This window comes from Halichoerus grypus, chromosome 8, assembly GCF_964656455.1.
Source record: "Halichoerus grypus chromosome 8, mHalGry1.hap1.1, whole genome shotgun sequence".
Taxonomy (NCBI): domain Eukaryota; kingdom Metazoa; phylum Chordata; class Mammalia; order Carnivora; family Phocidae; genus Halichoerus; species Halichoerus grypus.
The window spans coordinates 1,824,996-1,842,864 of record NC_135719.1 but is presented as its reverse complement, the minus strand read 5'-3'; the positions used below and the strand labels follow the sequence as shown (position 1 = coordinate 1,842,864).

The window sequence follows — 17,869 nt, the reverse complement described above, 5'->3', positions numbered from 1 at the left end:
CACACACGTATAACATACAGAATACGGATACTCACGTAACCAGCAGGTAGGGAAACATTTTCACCAAATAGTCAAAGCAAGTGCAAATCAGAACAGACTTGAAGAACAATTCTTCACGACCAAGTTGGTAAAACTACGTTTACAGGGTGGCTTGGCGTGTGCACACAGCCTTCCCGGCGGTCCCCGTTAGGTCCTGTGGACACGTCCACGCCCTCCAGGAGTCGCCCGCTGCTGGGCTGTGCAGGGGACTTACTCAGCGGCCAGAGACGAGAGCGGGCTATGCAGAGTAGGCGGGAAGAGGGGACGACTGTGTGAACGTGTCCATCGATTCACTGGGTGCACACTCCCCCCGGTTCCACAGCGGCCACCGCGAGGACCATCTGCAGACACTGAAGGTGTGGTCAGAGCGGGTGGAAAAGTTCAGGACAAAACGCTCTGCACACCGTGACTATGGCCACGAACAGCGCACGGCTTTGGGATGCAGAACGACATCTCTTCTGTGTTCGCATTAACCGGCTGGATCTTCCTTATCTGTTGTCGCCGTGTTTCGAAGGCAGGACAATCTCGGTGGGTCCCTTGTGAATATCTCCGAGGTGCAGGTTGTCTCCCCCACGCCTGCCCGTGCTCTGAGCCTGGAGACAGCAGGAGCCCTCGGAGGCGCCGGGGGCGGGAGGGGGGGCAGGTGCAGAGAACTAAAGTCTGCTGGGGAGCCCAGAAGTCACTGCGGGTAGGGAAGGTGTGGGGGCGAGCCGGCCCAGTCAGAGAAGCGTCCCCCAGAGGGGACCCTGTGAGCGCGTCTCCGCCTCTGGATACCTGCAGCCCGGATCAGCAGACCCCGGGGCCGCGGGAGGACCTGGGGGGCCCCACGCGGGAGAAGGCCATGTGGTCCGGCCAAGGGGGAGCTGCCGACTGCAGAAGGCCAGCAGGAAGGACACCTGCGCCCTCTGTGTACTGGCCCCCGGCCCCTGCTAGGGGTGTGCATTCACGGCAGCTCTCGCTGGGCTCACAAAACCCTCCAAGCGGGTATTTCTGAACTCCCTTTACAACAGAGCGCACTGAGACCCAGAGATGCCAGGGGTCTGCAGAGAAGTGATGATGCTCTGCAGGGGGTTTGGTGCAGTGGCTATCGATCACAGCGTACAGGACACCCCACAGCGCGGAGGAAGCCCTGGGCTAGCCACCGTGGGAGCCAGTGACGAGACCCGGTGGGAGGGGCGGCCGGCCGGGAGCCTAGCCTCAGCGGCAGATGCAGCCCCTGCTACCTTGGGGTGGGGGGCCCCCAAACTCTTACCCGCTGCCCCCAGCCAGTCCCTCCACTGGCCAGACAGCTGGAAGCCTGAGAACAAGGGGGCACACGCCGTCCTGTCCACAAAGGTTAACTTTGGCTCTCAGACATCCACACGCCCCCCGGCTGGCGGGGGGTGTAGACAGAGCACCTAGGCCGTCTAGGCCCCGGTGCGGGCTGTCTGGGTAACTGACCACTTCCGCTCCCCAGAGCAGAGCAAGTGTAGGTGATCGGGTCCACAGCCCCCTACCCGAGACCGTGACCGCACGGGCCACTGGCCAGTCTGCTTCCCTCCTCTGCTGGGGAGCTCGCGGCTTCCCAAGGCAGCCCGCTCCATCAGTAGACAGACGCAATCATGAAAAGTCTGCGGCCAAACAGCCCAAATCTACCTTCCTACCACTCCCGTTTTGAGTTCCGATCCTGCTTCCCCAGAAACACAAAATAAGCTGAATTCTGTCCCTGAACTCCTCCCCCAGCAGCCAGAGAGACGGACAGTCTGGACACCGTTCACCCCCCCGCCGCGCCCTTCACGTTGGCCCCTGGTGTGCGTCCCCTCCAGGGAAGACCTCTTAGAAGAGGACCCCGCTGGGGGACCGCTGACCAGTATGTTTAGATCTAAGCCCGGACGGGCCGTCTGTCCTGGGAAGTGTACTGAAACGTCTACACCAGGCTCTGTGCTGGACCCCAGGGGAGAGGATGAGGCATCCAGACCCACGCGGTCGGGGCCCTCACGGCGCGGACCGTGTCTGGGAGGACAGTAGGCAAGAAGCACGGTGTGATGCATTCAGAGCCAGGCTGCAGGGAGAACACACAGCTTATCTCCCGATCTGGGTGGGAGAGCCGGGGGAAAGGTGAGCCAGAAGACACGGACGGCCCCCCAGGCAGTTGGCACCTGCACTCGCAACACCAGGAAACAGGGGCACTGAAAAGGAATCTTTTAAATTGCAATTTCAAAAAATTTAAAAAGAATATAATGATCTGTAGAAAAATCATAACTTTCCGTATTTCCTATTCTCACTTTACAGTTTTGGTATTTTGTTTACACCCCGAGGGCCCCACCATCGCTCGCTCCCGGGGCCCCTGAAGCCTGAGTGCAGAGCTCGGGGTGGGACCCTGCCTGCACCATCCTACCTCTGCAGCCTTCCCGCTTCACAGACACAGAAAGCGAGGCTCGGAATCCCAAAGACGTGCCCGGGCTGGCGCAGGCGGGATTCAGACCCTTCTGTGTGCCACAGACCCTGCACTCGGTCCCACGATGTAACAAGCACCATTGCCCACATCTCCCATTCCAGAGCAGCCGACCCGGCCACACAGTGTGGTGGACCACCGGGCGGGAGAGCAAACCTGTGTTTTGGGGTTTTTGTGGGATCGGAGCAGTGAATGCCCTTCTCTTCCTTCCACAACTTTCCCAGAGCCCAAGTTTCAGCCCAGCACTGCTTGTCCAGGGAATACCGGCCACTCCCGCCTGTGGCCCAGCTTGGGCCCGGCTGGAGCACAGACCGTCGGGGAGTGGGTAAGACCCCCGCGTGGGGCTGTGCGTCGGGCGCCCCAGTGTGGGCCTGCATTGCAGGGAGGAAGGGCCCACGCTTCTGCTGGGTGTGAGAGTGTCAGTAAGGGCCAGAGGCATCCGGGTGCGAGCGTGCTCTCCGCTCTGTCCCCTTCTGGGCCCGAGGAAGCTCCTTCTAGGGGAATGTAGGAAACACGGTCTCCGGCGTGGCCGCAGATCCCCCGGGGCCTGACCGCACTCCCTCTGTGGTCCGGACACGGCCACCCCATCCTGCAGACTTTGGTCTCCGCGCCCATAGCTGTGCACCCATGGAAGAAGTGCTGACTCGCAGCCCGCCCGTCCTGGGAAGAGGCCTGAGGAGCTTTCTTGGACATTTCACAGCAATGGAATAAAAATAAACCTCGGTGTGCTTGCAAATTCCTGAGGGGGGAAACGTGGCTGCTCCCAACGCTGACCAACAGCCCGTGTGCGGGCCCGGGCCCGGACGCAGCAAAGCGCCGCCTGCCCCCCAGTCCCCTGGGGACGAGCGCGGATGACCCGACACGAGATGCGTCAGGCCTGGGCTTCCTGTCTGCGCGGCCTCCCTGCACTGGGGACGGCAGGAGGCAGGCGGATGCCGTCAACGCTGCCGGGCGCCCTGCGGACACGGGTCTTACTCAGCCTGAGTGTGTGTGTGACCGGCCACGAGGGGGGCACTTGGAGGCAGCAGAGATCGTGCCTCCGGGAGAACCAGGATCCAGCGACCTGGCACCTGGGGCTCCCCAAGCTCAGCCGACCAGAGTGAAGTTTATAACGCCCCCCCGCTGACTGAGGGCGGTCTGCACGCCCATCGGGAGGACTCCAGATGCCCGTCCGGGGCTCTGCAGTTAACTGCAGGGGGCAGGGGCGGGGGTGGCTCCCAGGGCCACGTGGGCAGCTCGGTGGGGCCGGACGGAAGGCGGGGGGCTGGCCAGGAAGAGGACGGAGGATCCCCTGAGACAGGGCGGGGGTCTCAGCAGGGCGCTGGGGAAGACGCAGGGAAGGAGGAGATGGGCGCAGACTCCGACAGACGCTGTGGGACCCTGGTCTGCAGCAGGTGCCTGGGACGGCAGGACGTGGGACAAGTCCCAGGCTGGGGCTCCGTGACCCGCGGCATCGCCCCCCACCGCCCCCTGCCCCGCACCCTAAGCTCTGCAGGGATGAGGAAGGTCACCTGGCCCTCACTGCCCACTCCCAGGCTCCCGGCCCCTGCAGCCCCTCGGGCTCTCACCGAGCGCGTGGGGACGGACAGCTGGCTCTGAGCCAGGGTGCCGGCGGGGCCGGGCACGGTGGAGGCCTGACGAAGCGCACGCGCTCCACAGCACAAAACAGCCGGGGTCGAGGAGACCTACGGTGGCTTCGGACAGCGCCGTCAGGACACGCCAAGGGACGGCGTCAGATCCCTCCCGGGAGGGGCCGGGACGGGGAGCGCTCAGCCGCTAGCTCACCTGCGCACAGATACGCCGACGGCTCGTGCTCAAAGCGGCCCACGCCGTGTCTCCACAGGTCAGAGCTGGCCCGAGCCCGGACGCGGCACAGACAACGGCCGTGCGGCAAGATCCGAGCGTGCTTTCTGCGCCGCTTCCCGCTTCCCCGCCCGACATCACTGCCTCCCGCTTCCCTGCGCCGACGTCATGCGAGCAAGCGCACGGGTGACGGAGGCCTTCCTCTCCGAAGCTTTGCACACATGCTAACCATCTCACGCTCCGTTTCTCCGGAAGTTTCTCTGGATGCTCCTGACTGACGGCGAGCCCCAGCAGAGAGCACGCAAGGACCTTCCCGTAGCGCGTCTGTCGCGCCGCGCACCTGCAGCGGGCCGGGGGGCTCGCATCCTGGCCGTCACCGCCCTCTGCTGCCTGCAGCCAACATCTCCCACCACCTCCACCGGGGACGTGCCGCCGTCGGGCCTCTGAGGGCCCGTTCTCATCCCCTCTGACCCCACAGAGCTGCCGGGAGCACCTGTCCTGAGACACAGCGGGGACACGCCCGTTCGCTCGGGGCTGCCCGCCTCAGAGGAAGAAAGCAAAGCCCCTGCGGTGAGCGCCCTTGGGAGGAGGGTCCGCCTGTCCTTCTGGGCGTCGGACCAGCGCTAGCTGCTGGGAGGCTGTCTCGGAGGCCGTGGGCGGACGTGTTCATTCTCTGCCTCCTGCGTCCTCACAGCACGCATCTGTCTGTCCCTCTGCCACCTTGTGCTCCCCGGGGACACGGCCCCTCCCTGGCGGCGGGCGCCCTGCCTGTCCTGGAACCTGCCACAGGCCCGTGTCCTCCCGCGGCGCTTGGTGGGCACCCGCTGCATTGAGTCTCGACAACAGCACCCAACTCACATGAGTGACGCTTGTACCAACACGGGAGTGAGTGAGGAACGGTGAAAAGTAGAACAAAGCCAAAAACCCAGGAAGGGAGCTTCAGCCCGCTCTCTGACCCGAGTCTAGAGGATGCTGCCAGGTGCCCACCGGGAGCGGGTCTGAACCACGCAGGGGTGGCCTGGACGTGCTGCAGAACCGATTCATGGACGGGCCAGCCTCGGGTCTGACAGCAGGTTGCAGGCCGTCACCAAGACACCCCGAGACTCCTCTCATCGCCTGGAGGGGCAGTCCTTGGCCCCGGCCGTGTGCAGGTCAGGTGTGGGAGGGGGGCGCGAGGCTGCAGGGCGGACGGGTAAGGGGAGCTGCATCAAAGACATGACGCTCTCACTGATCCCAGCCAGTATGTTGGCATCAGAAGGTTCCAGAACAGCGTCCAGGGCCCTGAATGCCTGACAGGCTTGCCCGTCTGCACGACTCCCAGCGGTGCCAGCCGCTGTGGCTGCAGGGGGACCAGGACAGGAGGCCCAAGCTGCAGCGTGAGCCGATGCTGAGCAAACCAAGACGGCATGCTGTCCTCCCCCGGGGCTCCCACTGCCCCCGGCTGCCCCCCCGGGGCCGCGAGCGCATGAGCAGCCTCGCAGACCCGGGGACGGAGACGGGCCTGGGACTGCGGTTGCCTCCCCGCTCCCCGAGTGAGGAGCCTCCTCCTGCCCAGGCCGGCGGAAGCCGGGGGAGTAACCGAGTTTACCACGTAGCCGTGAGACCGTCTCAGACACGGGGGAGAATAAAGCCGTGCCGTTTCTGCACGCCTGGGTCTCTGACTCCTATGCGCTCCTGCTCTTCCTACAACCAGGAACGTCATGGCTGGAAGATGGAACTAGAAGAGCCGGAGTGCTGGGCAGGCCAAGGGAGAAGAAGCAGAGGGAAAGGAGGTGGTCACGCAGTTTGGGGGGATAATCAGTGATGATGGGCTGCCTGGTCCCTACAGCTGCTGGGAAAGCGAGTTAGCGGAGTTGGGGGCCAAGGCCCGGCTGTGAGGGGTGACGAGGAGATGGACGGCAGGGGGGGGCCCGACAGAGGGCTGCCAGAGAAAGCTCCGGAGGGTCAGGGAGACCGGGGTCTTCCCCGTTCAGGAAGCCGGTGCCTATGCCAGGGTCTCGGGAGGAGCCCGCAGCAGGGCCTGGACAAGGAGCGTGGCCCTGGGGAAACGGAGGATGTGCTGGGAGGGCCCGGTCAGCCCCGGGGACCCTCAGTCCCACCAACAGGAGGCAGGACGATCCGCCTGGAGCTTGAGGAAGCAAGCGGGGTGGTGCACCTCCGGAGCCCAAAGCAGGTGGCGGGCAGCCTGCAAGGGGCAGACTGGGACACGGTGGCCAAGGGGACTCTGCGCACCCACACGGTCTCTGTCAGCTGCGACAGGCCCCACCCGCCGGCTCCGGCTCCGGGCCGCCGTCCCCCAGCGCTGCTTCACACGCACCGTTTACGCGCACAACCTGAGGCACAAGGTTGTTCTCCCCACTTTACAAACGAGGCAACTGAACCCTGGACGACACAGTGACTCGTCCAGTGGGGGCCCGCATCAAAACCCAGGCCAGCCGCCCCGAGCGGCCTCGCGTGAGTGGACCGGACGGTCCAGCTCTGTGCCTTGTGGGCCAGGAGCAGGGCTGAGGCTGAGACACAGGGCGGGACTGCCCAGAAAGGAGGCGACTGCGGGGGCCCCGGGAGCATGCCCCAATCCAGGGAGCTGGGAGACACGGGGGGCCAGGGCCCCGAGCAAGCCAGCAGGTCACTGCCTGGGGTGCCATGGCTGGGGCAGCTGTCAGACAGGAGGGGAGGCGGCAGGGGTGACACCCACTCAGAGCTGGGCCCGGGAGAATGCAGGACGGCGGTACCACCGACCAGTGTGGGTACACAGGGACGGCTCCGCGGGGCCCCCGACACCGGCTCCCCCACACGCTTGGGCATCATTTTGCCTTTGTTCACACTGGTTCTCTGGCCTTGCATTTCCTCGAGAATAAATCCAGGGAGGAGGCGTGACATGCCTGTCGCCAGGAGCCTGACCCCAATCCTCACGGCAACCCCACAGCACAGGTGTTATCACCCCTTTGCCCAGATGGGGCAGTGAGCGCTGACAAATAACACAACACACAACTCAAGGTCACGGGAAGTGGGGGTCAAGCCCAGAGCCAGGGCCATGTGCTAACACGCGTGGACACAGGGTGAAGCCGTGGTGATTCTGGGACCGGAGGGCCTGCGGCAGGGGAATCGCGTGTCCCCGCAGTGCCACCCCCGGCCCCGGCCCAGGCCCCGGAGCTGCTGCAGCCCCAGTCTCACTCCCCGGCCCTGCTTCGGAAGGGCCAAGAAATCAGACCCTAGCAGCCAGCATGCCGGGCAGCCGCAGGGCACCCGGCTCACCCCTGCTGGGCTCTGCGTGCTGGGGGCACAGCGAGGCCCGGGGAGCAGGACACCTGCATGGAGGCAGGGGGTGGGGGCATTCCCTCGGCCTTGGGGTTCTTACAGGAGGGAGGGGGGACGGGAGCATGGCGGGGGGGCGGGGAAGCAGTGATGCGGCCCACAGCCCCCCTCACCCCCGGGGCCTGCTCCTCCCGCCCCGCAGGGACCGCCAGCCGGAGCCCATGGGGAGAAAGGGCTCCAGCCCCGGACTCAGGAGAGGCACCCAGACCTGGCGGCGGAGGAAGGGGCGGGGCGTGGTGAGCACGTACTTGACGTTGGTGTTGGTGCAGATGACGTACTCAATCTCGTCCGAGTAGGGGTTCTGGAACGTGAAGCTGCTGGTGCGGATCAGCATCCACTCGCGGTTCTTGGTGCGCAGCCGATACATGACTGACAGCACCTGGCCCTTCAGCTTTACCACCTGAGGAAACAGTCGCGCAAGGAAGGGGGTCAGCGGGAGGCGGGAGAGGACCGGGCGGCTCAGAACGGGGCACGTGGCAGAGACGGCGAGGGAGCGCGGCTGGGCTGGGGGGCTTCTCCCTCTTCGGAGCAGGCCCCCCACTCTGTCCACTCGCTAGAACGTTTTATAGCAGGACCTCTCAGCTTTTTCAAATGGGGTCATGTCGCTCTATACACCCAGTGCTTCCCTGTCCACCTGGGCTGCTAGGGTCCTGGGTGACTAGTTACAGCCCAGCGCTGGGTTTGTTCTTTACACCTCACGTAAAATATCCTTAACCCCCGTTTACCACTGTTAATTGGATCAAGCACTCTCTGGGAGGAGGTGTAATGAAAGAATAAATCCGTATGTGTCATCTGTGTGTGCAAGCATCTGCTGTCCCGTTCACGCCACAGCATGGTTTCCGAACGACTTCCCGATGTACATCCTCACGGGGGCTTGGTGAAGGTGGGTTTTACCATTTATACAGGTTTAATACCGAGTCTTAGAAATGAAACAAGCTGCCCAAGATCAGACAGCTCTGCTGGAAAAGCTGAGAAGGAACCAACGTCTTACTTCCGAACCACAAGTGTGTTTTGCCTGCTCTTGTGCTCCCTGTAGACACACACAATCCGTGCACAGGCAGACGCGGAGCCGTGGGTGTGCACGCACAGGTGCAGAAGGGGGCGTGCATGCACAGGTGCAGAAGGGGGCATGCACGCACAGGTGTAGAAGGGGGCGTGCATGGTGCACGCACAGGTGCAGAAGGGGGCATGCACGCACAGGTGTAGAAGGGGGTGTGCATGCACAGGTGTAGAAGGGGGCGTGCATGGTGCACGCACAGGTGCAGAAGGGGGGCGTGCACGCACAGGTGCAGAAGGGGGACGTGCATGCACAGGTGCTGAAAAGGGCGTGCACGCACAGGTGCAGAAGAGGGCGTGCACGCACAGGTGTAGAAGGGGGCGTGCATGGTGCACGCACAGGTGCAGAAGGGGGCATGCACGCACAGGTGTAGAAGGGGGCGTGCACGCACAGGTGTAGAAGGGGGCGTGCATGGTGCACGCACAGGTGCAGAAGGGGGGCGTGCACGCACAGGTGCAGAAGGGGGACGTGCATGCACAGGTGCTGAAAAGGGCATGCACGCACAGGTGCAGAAGAGGGCGTGCACGCACAGGTGTAGAAGGGGGCGTGCATGGTGCACGCACAGGTGCCGAAGGGGGTGTGCACGCACAGGTGCCGAAGGGGGTGTGCACGCACAGGTGCAGAAGGGGGAGTGCACGCACAGGTGCAGAAGGGGGTGTGCACGCACAGGTGCCGAAGGGGGAGTGCACGCACAGGTGCAGAAGGGGGAGTGCACGCACAGGTGCAGAAGGGGGTGTGCACGCACAGGTGCAGAAGGGGGCGTGCACGCACAGGTGCCGAAGGGGGCGTGCACGCACAGGTGCAGAAGGGGGCGTGCACGCACAGGTGCAGAAGGGGGCGTGCACGCACAGGTGTAGAAGGGGGCGTGCATGGTGCACGCACAGGTGCTGAAGGGGGCGTGCACGCACAGGTGTAGAAGGGGGCGTGCATGGTGCACGCACAGGTGCTGAAGGGGGCGTGCACGCACAGGTGTAGAAGGGGGCGTGCATGGTGCACGCACAGGTGCTGAAGGGGGCGTGCACGCACAGGTGTAGAAGGGGGCATGCACGCACAGGTGCCGAAGGGGGCGTGCACACACAGGTGCAGAAGGGGGCATGCACGCACAGGTGTAGAAGGGGGCGTGCATGGTGCACGCACAGGTGCTGAAGGGGGCGTGCACGCACAGGTGCAGAAGGGGGCATGCACGCACAGGTGCTGAAGGGGGTGTGCATGGTGCACGCACAGGTGCAGAAGGGGGCGTGCACGCACAGGTGCAGAAGGGGGCGTGCACGCACAGGTGCAGAAGGGGGCGTGCACGCACAGGTGTAGAAGGGGGCGTGCATGGTGCACGCACAGGTGCTGAAGGGGGCGTGCACGCACAGGTGTAGAAGGGGGCATGCACGCACAGGTGCTGAAGGGGGTGTGCATGGTGCACGCACAGGTGCAGAAGGGGACGTGCACGCACAGGTGCAGAAGGGGGCATGCACGCACAGGTGCAGAAGGGGGCGTGCACGCACAGGTGCAGAAGGGGGCATGCACGCACAGGTGTAGAAGGGGGCGTGCATGGTGCACGCACAGGTGCTGAAGGGGGCGTGCACGCACAGGTGTAGAAGGGGGCGTGCATGGTGCACGCACAGGTGCTGAAGGGGGCGTGCACGCACAGGTGTAGAAGGGGGCATGCACGCACAGGTGCCGAAGGGGGCGTGCACACACAGGTGCAGAAGGGGGCATGCACGCACAGGTGCTGAAGGGGGCATGCACGCACAGGTGTAGAAGGGGGCGTGCATGGTGCACGCACAGGTGCTGAAGGGGGCGTGCACGCACAGGTGCAGAAGGGGGCATGCACGCACAGGTGCTGAAGGGGGTGTGCATGGTGCACGCACAGGTGCAGAAGGGGGCGTGCACGCACAGGTGCAGAAGGGGGCGTGCATGGTGCACGCACAGGTGCAGAAGGGGGCGTGCACGCACAGGTGCAGAAGGGGGCGTGCACGCACAGGTGCAGAAGGGGGCGTGCACGCACAGGTGTAGAAGGGGGCGTGCATGGTGCACGCACAGGTGCTGAAGGGGGCGTGCACGCACAGGTGTAGAAGGGGGCATGCACGCACAGGTGCTGAAGGGGGTGTGCATGGTGCACGCACAGGTGCAGAAGGGGACGTGCACGCACAGGTGCAGAAGGGGGCATGCACGCACAGGTGCAGAAGGGGGCGTGCATGGTGCACGCACAGGTGCCGAAGGGGGCGTGCACGCACAGGTGCAGAAGGCACACTCGGCCAGCAGCTCTCGTGGCTGCAGCAGAAACAGGAGAGGCTAAGAATGGCCGCTGGGTGGGCCTAGGCTTGGGTGAGAATATACCCCCGGGACAAAACAAGACAGATGGGGCTGTCCTCTCCACAGGCCTGTGTACCCCAGATCCTGGGGCTGATCAGGACAGAGAAGGCTCTGGGCCCAGGGCAGCCGGCTGTCTTGACCATGAGCCCAGAGTATGATCAGAGATAAGAACACGGACCTGGCCCCAGGGTCAGGGAGGGCCCGGTCCCTCCTTAACTCCCTCACTTGTAGTTCATTTCTGGCTGGACGTCTGTGGACAGCCTGGGACAGGGATGGGGAGGGACCTCTTGGTCACCTGGGTCCTATCCCCCCCTCAGCCCCAAGCTTGGCATGGAGCAGGCACCTGGAGCACATTGTCTGAAGTTCCTTGACGGGTCTGTCGTCCCACGAGCTGGGCTGATGCAGCCTGGGCGCCCACCCTCTCTCTGCACCACCCCTGGGGAACCAGACGGAAGGAAACCTGAGGCGGCCGGACTCCCTGGTGGGAGAGCCTGAGTGATAAAGAAGCCGGACCACGCCCAGGAGGACGTACCACTGGGTGAGGCAAGGCCCGGAGGCTCAGGGGCTGTGGCCTGTTGGCAGGTGTGCGGTCCCAGCAGGAAGCTTGCTCTTTCCCCACAGGGCCAGGGGTCAAGGCGACGTGCCACTGAGGTCAGCATTCTGAGGGTCCCATGGGAGGCTCTGTGGCAGCCCCGCACCCTCCCCAGGGCCCGGGGCCCGGCTAAGTGTGCGACACAGGTCACCTCGTGTGGGCCCCCCGACAACATTGTGTGCATCTGGAATCTGGGCCCCAAAGGAGTTAAATATGCCGCCGAGGCCTCCCGCTAAGCCGTGCCCGAGGCAGGACGGGGTCCTGGATCTCCTGACCCCACGGCCCACTGTCTCCATGAACTCCTTCGGCCGAGGAGGAAGAGAGGGCAGGCCGAGTCCCCGCCCAGAACCACACAATCAAGAGGCAGGGGGCCACCAGGACGCCATGGGGTCCAGAGAGGGTTCCTGAGGGAGGCGGGGCTCGGAACTCCCTGGAAGGCGGGTAGGTGGGTACATCGTCGGCGAGTGAAGCTCCCTGGCAGGAGGCATGTGCTCTGTGTGTGGGAACCTGGGCCGTGGTGGAGGCCAGAGGCACGGGTGGGGCAGGGCCGCACCAGGGTCCCTCCATCCTGCCGAACTCAGGTGTCAGGAGACCACCCAGGCCGGCCTGCCCCTTGCTTCGTGAACACGGCTCCATGGCGGAAGGCACGCAAGAGGAGAGCAGAGGGGGCAGTGGGACCCTGCTCTGGGCCTGGGTCTCGCTGGGTCCCACTCTTCCCTGGCTGCCGGGTAAACGGTAAGCCGGCGAGGGTCCAAGAGTGGAGCCAAGAGCAGACTTGGGTTTCCTGGCCCCTGCGCGGGCACAGGCCACCCCACCAAACCCAAATTCCTCAGGAACCTGATGGCACTCTAAGGGTCTCACGTCCGGGCCCCTCAGATGCTTTGGTTTAAATCCAGAGAGTTCCAAGGCTGACTCTGAGCTGACACAGCCCCCTCCGCGCTTCTGCAAAAATAAACCACTTCCCTTTATCAACATTCGTCCCCCAGTGGCTGGGGCCCAAAGAACACATGCGAGGGGCCAAGGCCGGCGCTCCAGGATGTCCCCGTGGCCGCATGGCCCCGGCCCGCTGAGTTCTGTGACCGCGGGGCCGCGGGCTCTCAGGAGCAGCTCTGGTTTCATCTCCCGCCTGCCGTGAGGTGGCCGCACCCAGGGCGAGAGGTCCGTGAGCTGGTGCCACTCAGGGTCTGGGCTTACATTCCTCCTGTTTCTGTCCAAAACCACCCAGCTTCCGACGGCGTCAGCAGGGTAAAGCCTCGGCGTGCTGTCCGACGGAGAGGCCTGTGTGAGCGGTGACGGGAATGTGCTGGAAGGGGGCACCTCCAGCCCTCACTCTGTTACCGCCCTGCTGGGGGACTCGGGGCAGGCGACCGGAACTCTCTGCGTCCCGGTGTCCACCGTGAAGAGTGGGGCGGACGACGGACGGTGTGGGCTGAGGATCACCTGAGGCCGTGTGGGACCAGGGGTCTGGCTGGTCACTAACCGTGTAGGGAGGCCCACTGCTGCTACAGCTTCATTTCTACAGATCCAGAAAAGGGAAGCTGACCCAGGCCAACATCTAGAATAATCTCCACGTATTTGGCAAAGATGAGGCATGAAAGATGCACTCTGGCCACGCTCAACCATGCTCAGTTCACGTCCTTCCAGAATGGAAGTCACCGTCCATTTAGAGCACTTTATTAAGAGCCGCTCACCCACGAGCAAGCTCCTCACTCGGTGGTCGGCATGATGGTGAAAAGGACAGACGTGGCACCTGTCCACAGGGAGCTGACGTCCCAGTGGGGGAGAGGGGAACTCAGCGGACAAACAAAACAATTACAAACTGCAACAGTTGTGCAGGAAAAACAAGAGGCTGAGAAGGAGGGTGGGGGGCCTTCTTGACCGGCGTGGCTGTGGACAGCATCTCTGAGGTGACAGAAATTAAAACCTAATCAAGAAGATGTCGGTCCTGGGAAGAGTGACGGGACTGCATTCTAGTCCGGAGAGAACATGTGCAAAGGCCCTGAGGTGGGAAACAGCATGATGTGTTCAAGGCACCAGAAGACCCATGAGACCAGGTGCCGTGAACGAGTGCGGGTAAGACACGTGGGGTCATCCTGGGCTTGTAGCCGAGGTACGGGGCTTGGATCGGATTCCAGGGGCTCTGGGACACCGCTGGCACGTTCAGGCAAAGACGTGCCGAAGCCAAACTCACGTCTCCCGACTGGCGGGGCGTGGGCAAGAGTTAAGCAGGGAGCCTGGCAAGGACCCTGCCACACTGCTGGAAGTGAGAGCGGGTGGCCCGGCCGGGGTCGGCAGAAGGAGCAGAGGGAGAAGGGGCTGGCTGCACACGGCTTCAGGGGGTAGCGGACGTGAGGGCCGCACGTGGGCAGCGAGACCAGAGCAGGAGGGCCGACCGTAGCTCTGCTCCGGGCCTGTGCAAGCGGGGGGCACTGGGGGGCCAGAGACGGTCTATGCTGTGTCCCCCGGGTAAAGTCGCCGAGGGAGACGCTACAGGGAGAACGGGAGAGAAGGCAGGCAAGGACCGAGCCCGAGGGCGCAGGGCTTGGAGAGGCGGAGCGGGGGGCTCAGAGAGCTGCCCCGACGTGGGGCGGGAACGGAGCAGTGGGTGTCCGGGGAACTGGCCGTCAAGGGGCTCATCTAAAACACTGTAAGCTCAAGGTCAAGGGCCTGTTCCGTCAGATGAACGAGAGACTATCATCCCCTCCTAGAACGGATCTCAAAGGCCCTCGTCCTGCAACACCGTCTGGTCCTCTCTTTCCTGGGGCTCCGGCGAGCTCCCGAGGCCTCGGAGGAGGAACCTGTCGTCTGCCAGGAGGGGACAGGCCCTCAGACCCCTGGTTCTCCCCGCACCTGTCGTCTGCCAGGAGGGTCTTAGGCCCTCCCCTCTCTCTCCTGTGACATGATGGTGACGATGCCCCCTGCCCAGGACAAGCGCGCGGTGTGCACACAGGTGTGCTCAGCACCGGGCAGCTCACGGGGGTGACGGGGGTGATGCTCAGTGATGCAGCAGCGGGCGGCCTCCCTTCCAGGCTCCCCTTTGCTGTCCGCCCAGAGCGCCACCAGGCCCACACCGGTCCCCTCAGGCCGCCCCTCCGCACCCCACCCCTCACCTCCTCCACAGCCACGCTGTGCCCCTTATTCCAAGGGTTTCCCACACTTGCTCTCCACGTGTCCGCGCTACCAAAACTTTCAAAAACACTGCTCTGCTTGCGGTCCTCAGAGGAGCCCTCCCGTAAACGACGCGGGGAGAACTTCAACTCCTCCGTGTGGCCTCAGCAGCCTCTACGTGGGCCCCCTCCTCCCTGCCCGGCTAAGTGTCACTCCAGCCCAAGGGGCTACGCGTAACTCCCTAATACGCCACGTTCTTCTGCATCTCCGGGTGCCGGCCATCAGTCTGGAATGTTCTGTCTTGGGGGCGGGTGCATCCCAGCCCAACGGTTCCCTCCCCCGTGAGACTTCCTGCCTCGTCCCCGCACCATTAACGTCTCCATCGCCTGCCCTTCGTCCAGACACAGGCGCGGCTTCCTGACGGGTCTGCCCTCCCCACGCGACTGGGAGCCCCTCGCCGCGGGGTCCCTGCCGGCGCCTTGGGTGGCCCTATGCAGCCTGCCTGGCGCACCCTGCCGGCCCGCTGCCCGGGGCCCGGTTCTACGTCAGCCGTCGGCGGGCGCTCGTGGTACCTGCTGAAAGCTCTCACGCAGGTGGCTCTGATCCTCGGAGTGGCAGAATTCCAAAATGTCCTTTCCTAGAAGATCCTGAAGAAAGAGACAAGCTGTGAGAACCCGCGATGCCGCCTCCCATTATGGATGCATCGCTGTCGGACAGCAGTGGTCCGGTACCCCTTCACCCGCGTCCCTTAGCTCCCCATCCTCGGGGGCGAGCGGCCGCAGGACGTCCCCTGGGCCGATGACGGAGCTGGCTTCTGGACCCTGCCTGCGTTCCTCCGGGGCGCTCCTACCCATTCTCGTCGCCCGGGGCGCTGGGTCACTTCAGAGCGCAATTCTATTTTGCTTGCCGCTGAGAGGCACACTGTAATGAACGTACTTCAATAAACATAAAAAGAAAGCAAACAATAGCACGAGGACAGACGTGCCTGCCGATGAAAACTGGAATTGCTGAAATGCAGAAAGGGAAGCTGTCTGGTGGCTGGATAGACGCTGGGACCGGTAACCGTACCGACCTTCACCCCCCTATTTCTTACTCAGAACACCTAGCACGAGCCCTGGACAAAAACCAACCGGGATCAGAGACACCGTCGCAAGGAAGCGCCATACATGTGACAGGAATGGGGTCCCGCTGGATGTGGCTTAGGCAGCACAGGATCGAATTGAATTCATGGATCGGAACCCAAACCGGCAATGGAGCTGACGTGGACAGCAGGAGGGCGGTCTCGTCTGTGTGCCAAGAAGCATCTCGATGCTCATGGAAGGTGCGGGTGGGTAAATGGATCTGGAAATACTCTGCCAGCCACGGTTATGGTGACTTTGGAAACTGATTAATTTTCCCCCTCCCTCCTTCCAAGAATCTCAAGTTTGCATGAATCTAGAGATGTAGAATTATACGAATGGTTCCAATATTTCAATTTGGACTGTTTCTAGGTCTTCTTCTTTTTTTAAGTTTATTTATTTAAATAGTCCCTACCCCAACATGGGGCTAGAACTCACCATCCCGAGATCAAGAGCCGTGTGCTCTTCTGAGCCGGCTGGGCACCCCTGGACTGTGTCCTAGTTCTAAAATAATACATGTACGTGAAATACCCACATCAACGTATCCCAGATTTTGTTCCTCAGAACAGAGATCTTTTCCTTCCTTCCTTTTTTTAAATGCTTTTTATTTTGGAAGAAATTTGAATCTATGGGAAAGTTGAAAGGATCATGTGATAAACACCTGAATATCCTTTACCTAGACTATCAAATCTGCATTTTTCCTTCTTTCGTATGTATGTAAATATTAATAAATGAAAACTATGAAAGTATATATAAATGAAATCTCTTCGTATCTACACACACACATTGAAAAAGCTCTTGTTGAATCATCTGGAAGTAGCAGACAGTAGGACACCTGTCTCCGAAGTGTGTATCTCAAAAAAATGACATCCTCCAAAACCCAAACATTTCCATATTACACCTAAAAAAACACATTAACATTCCCTTGATTATCCTCCAAATGTCTTTTCCGGCTACCTGTCTTCAGCTCCAGGACCCAACGAAGGCTCTCACACTGCATACTGTGGTTTTTCTCTCTTTGGCTTATTATTATTTCTTTAAAGATTTTATTTATTTATTTGACTGAGAGAGAGAGAGAGAGCACAAGCAGGGGGAACGGCAGAGGGAGAAGCAGTCCCATGTGGGACTCAATCCCAGGACCCCGGGATCATGACCTGAGCCGAAGGCAGATGCTTAACCAACAGAGCCACCCAGGCGCCCCTCTCTTTGGTTTATTTTAATCTAGATTAATTTCTCCTGCCTTTTAGTGTTTCTTATGATGCTGACTTTTTAAAAAAAGATCTGGAACAAAGACCTGAAAATATGCTCCTGTAGACGCAGGTTTCAAATACATTTGAGAACAAGGGATTAGGCGAAATTAAGTGAACATCTTTTCTCAAGACGTTTCAGAGTCTATCGCATTAATATTGTTTTTTTAAGTTTGCAAGAAGGAGGTGTCCTGTCTGGTGTTCATCTAAGTTAACTGATCCGAGAGCCCCGTTCTCACTGAGCGTTTAAGTCTGACTTGTGGGCAACCGGCAGACAGACAGGAGGGCTGGGGCCAAAACTGAAGAGTTACCGTTAAGCAGGGCAGCTGGACCCAATGTTTGCTTTGGAAGGACATGACTCTCCAGGCAGGAATCTGGATTTTTATGCCATGTCCCCTACACCATCATTCTGCTGGATCTCGAACAACTGAGAGACAGAAGTGCATTTTAAGGAAAGTTAAATCTCTAGCTGACTGCCATGAGCTCAGAACCACCTACCTGGGGCTGGTAGCCGATCACGCTGATGCATCTCGGGTCCACGAACGTGATGATCCCATCAGAGTTATGCCGGGATAAGAACTCCGTGGGCACAGACATCCCGCTCATGTCCATACACACGGGAGAGCTGGTCACCTGGAGAGGGGACATCCACACTGAGGTCGTTCTGCCCGCAGAGAGCTGCGCCCCGGCCCCACGAGCCCCGTCTGCACCCGCAGAGAGTCACACCCTGGCCCCACGAGCCCCGTCTGCACCCACAGAGAGCCGCGCCCCGGCCCCACGAGCCCCGTCTGCACCCGCAGAGCCGCGCCCCGGCCCCACGAGCCCCGTCTGCACCTGCAGAGCCGCGCC

The 17,869-nt window shown here is 62.0% G+C and overlaps 1 protein-coding gene across 3 annotated transcripts in view; it reads right to left on the bottom strand.

Moving 5' to 3' along the window:
• Positions 1–17,869, bottom strand: part of ARNT2 (aryl hydrocarbon receptor nuclear translocator 2) — a 160,677-nt gene that overhangs the window by 23,505 nt on the left and 119,303 nt on the right. For all 3 annotated transcript variants that reach the window (XM_036079157.2, XM_078078806.1, XM_036079159.2), the window contains exons 10-12: positions 17,519–17,653; positions 15,228–15,302; positions 7,840–7,991 (exon numbers count right to left, since the gene is read on the bottom strand). In XM_036079157.2, coding sequence (XP_035935050.1) covers positions 7,840–7,991; positions 15,228–15,302; positions 17,519–17,653 — 362 coding nt within the window. The remainder of the gene's footprint in view (positions 1–7,839; positions 7,992–15,227; positions 15,303–17,518; positions 17,654–17,869) is intronic.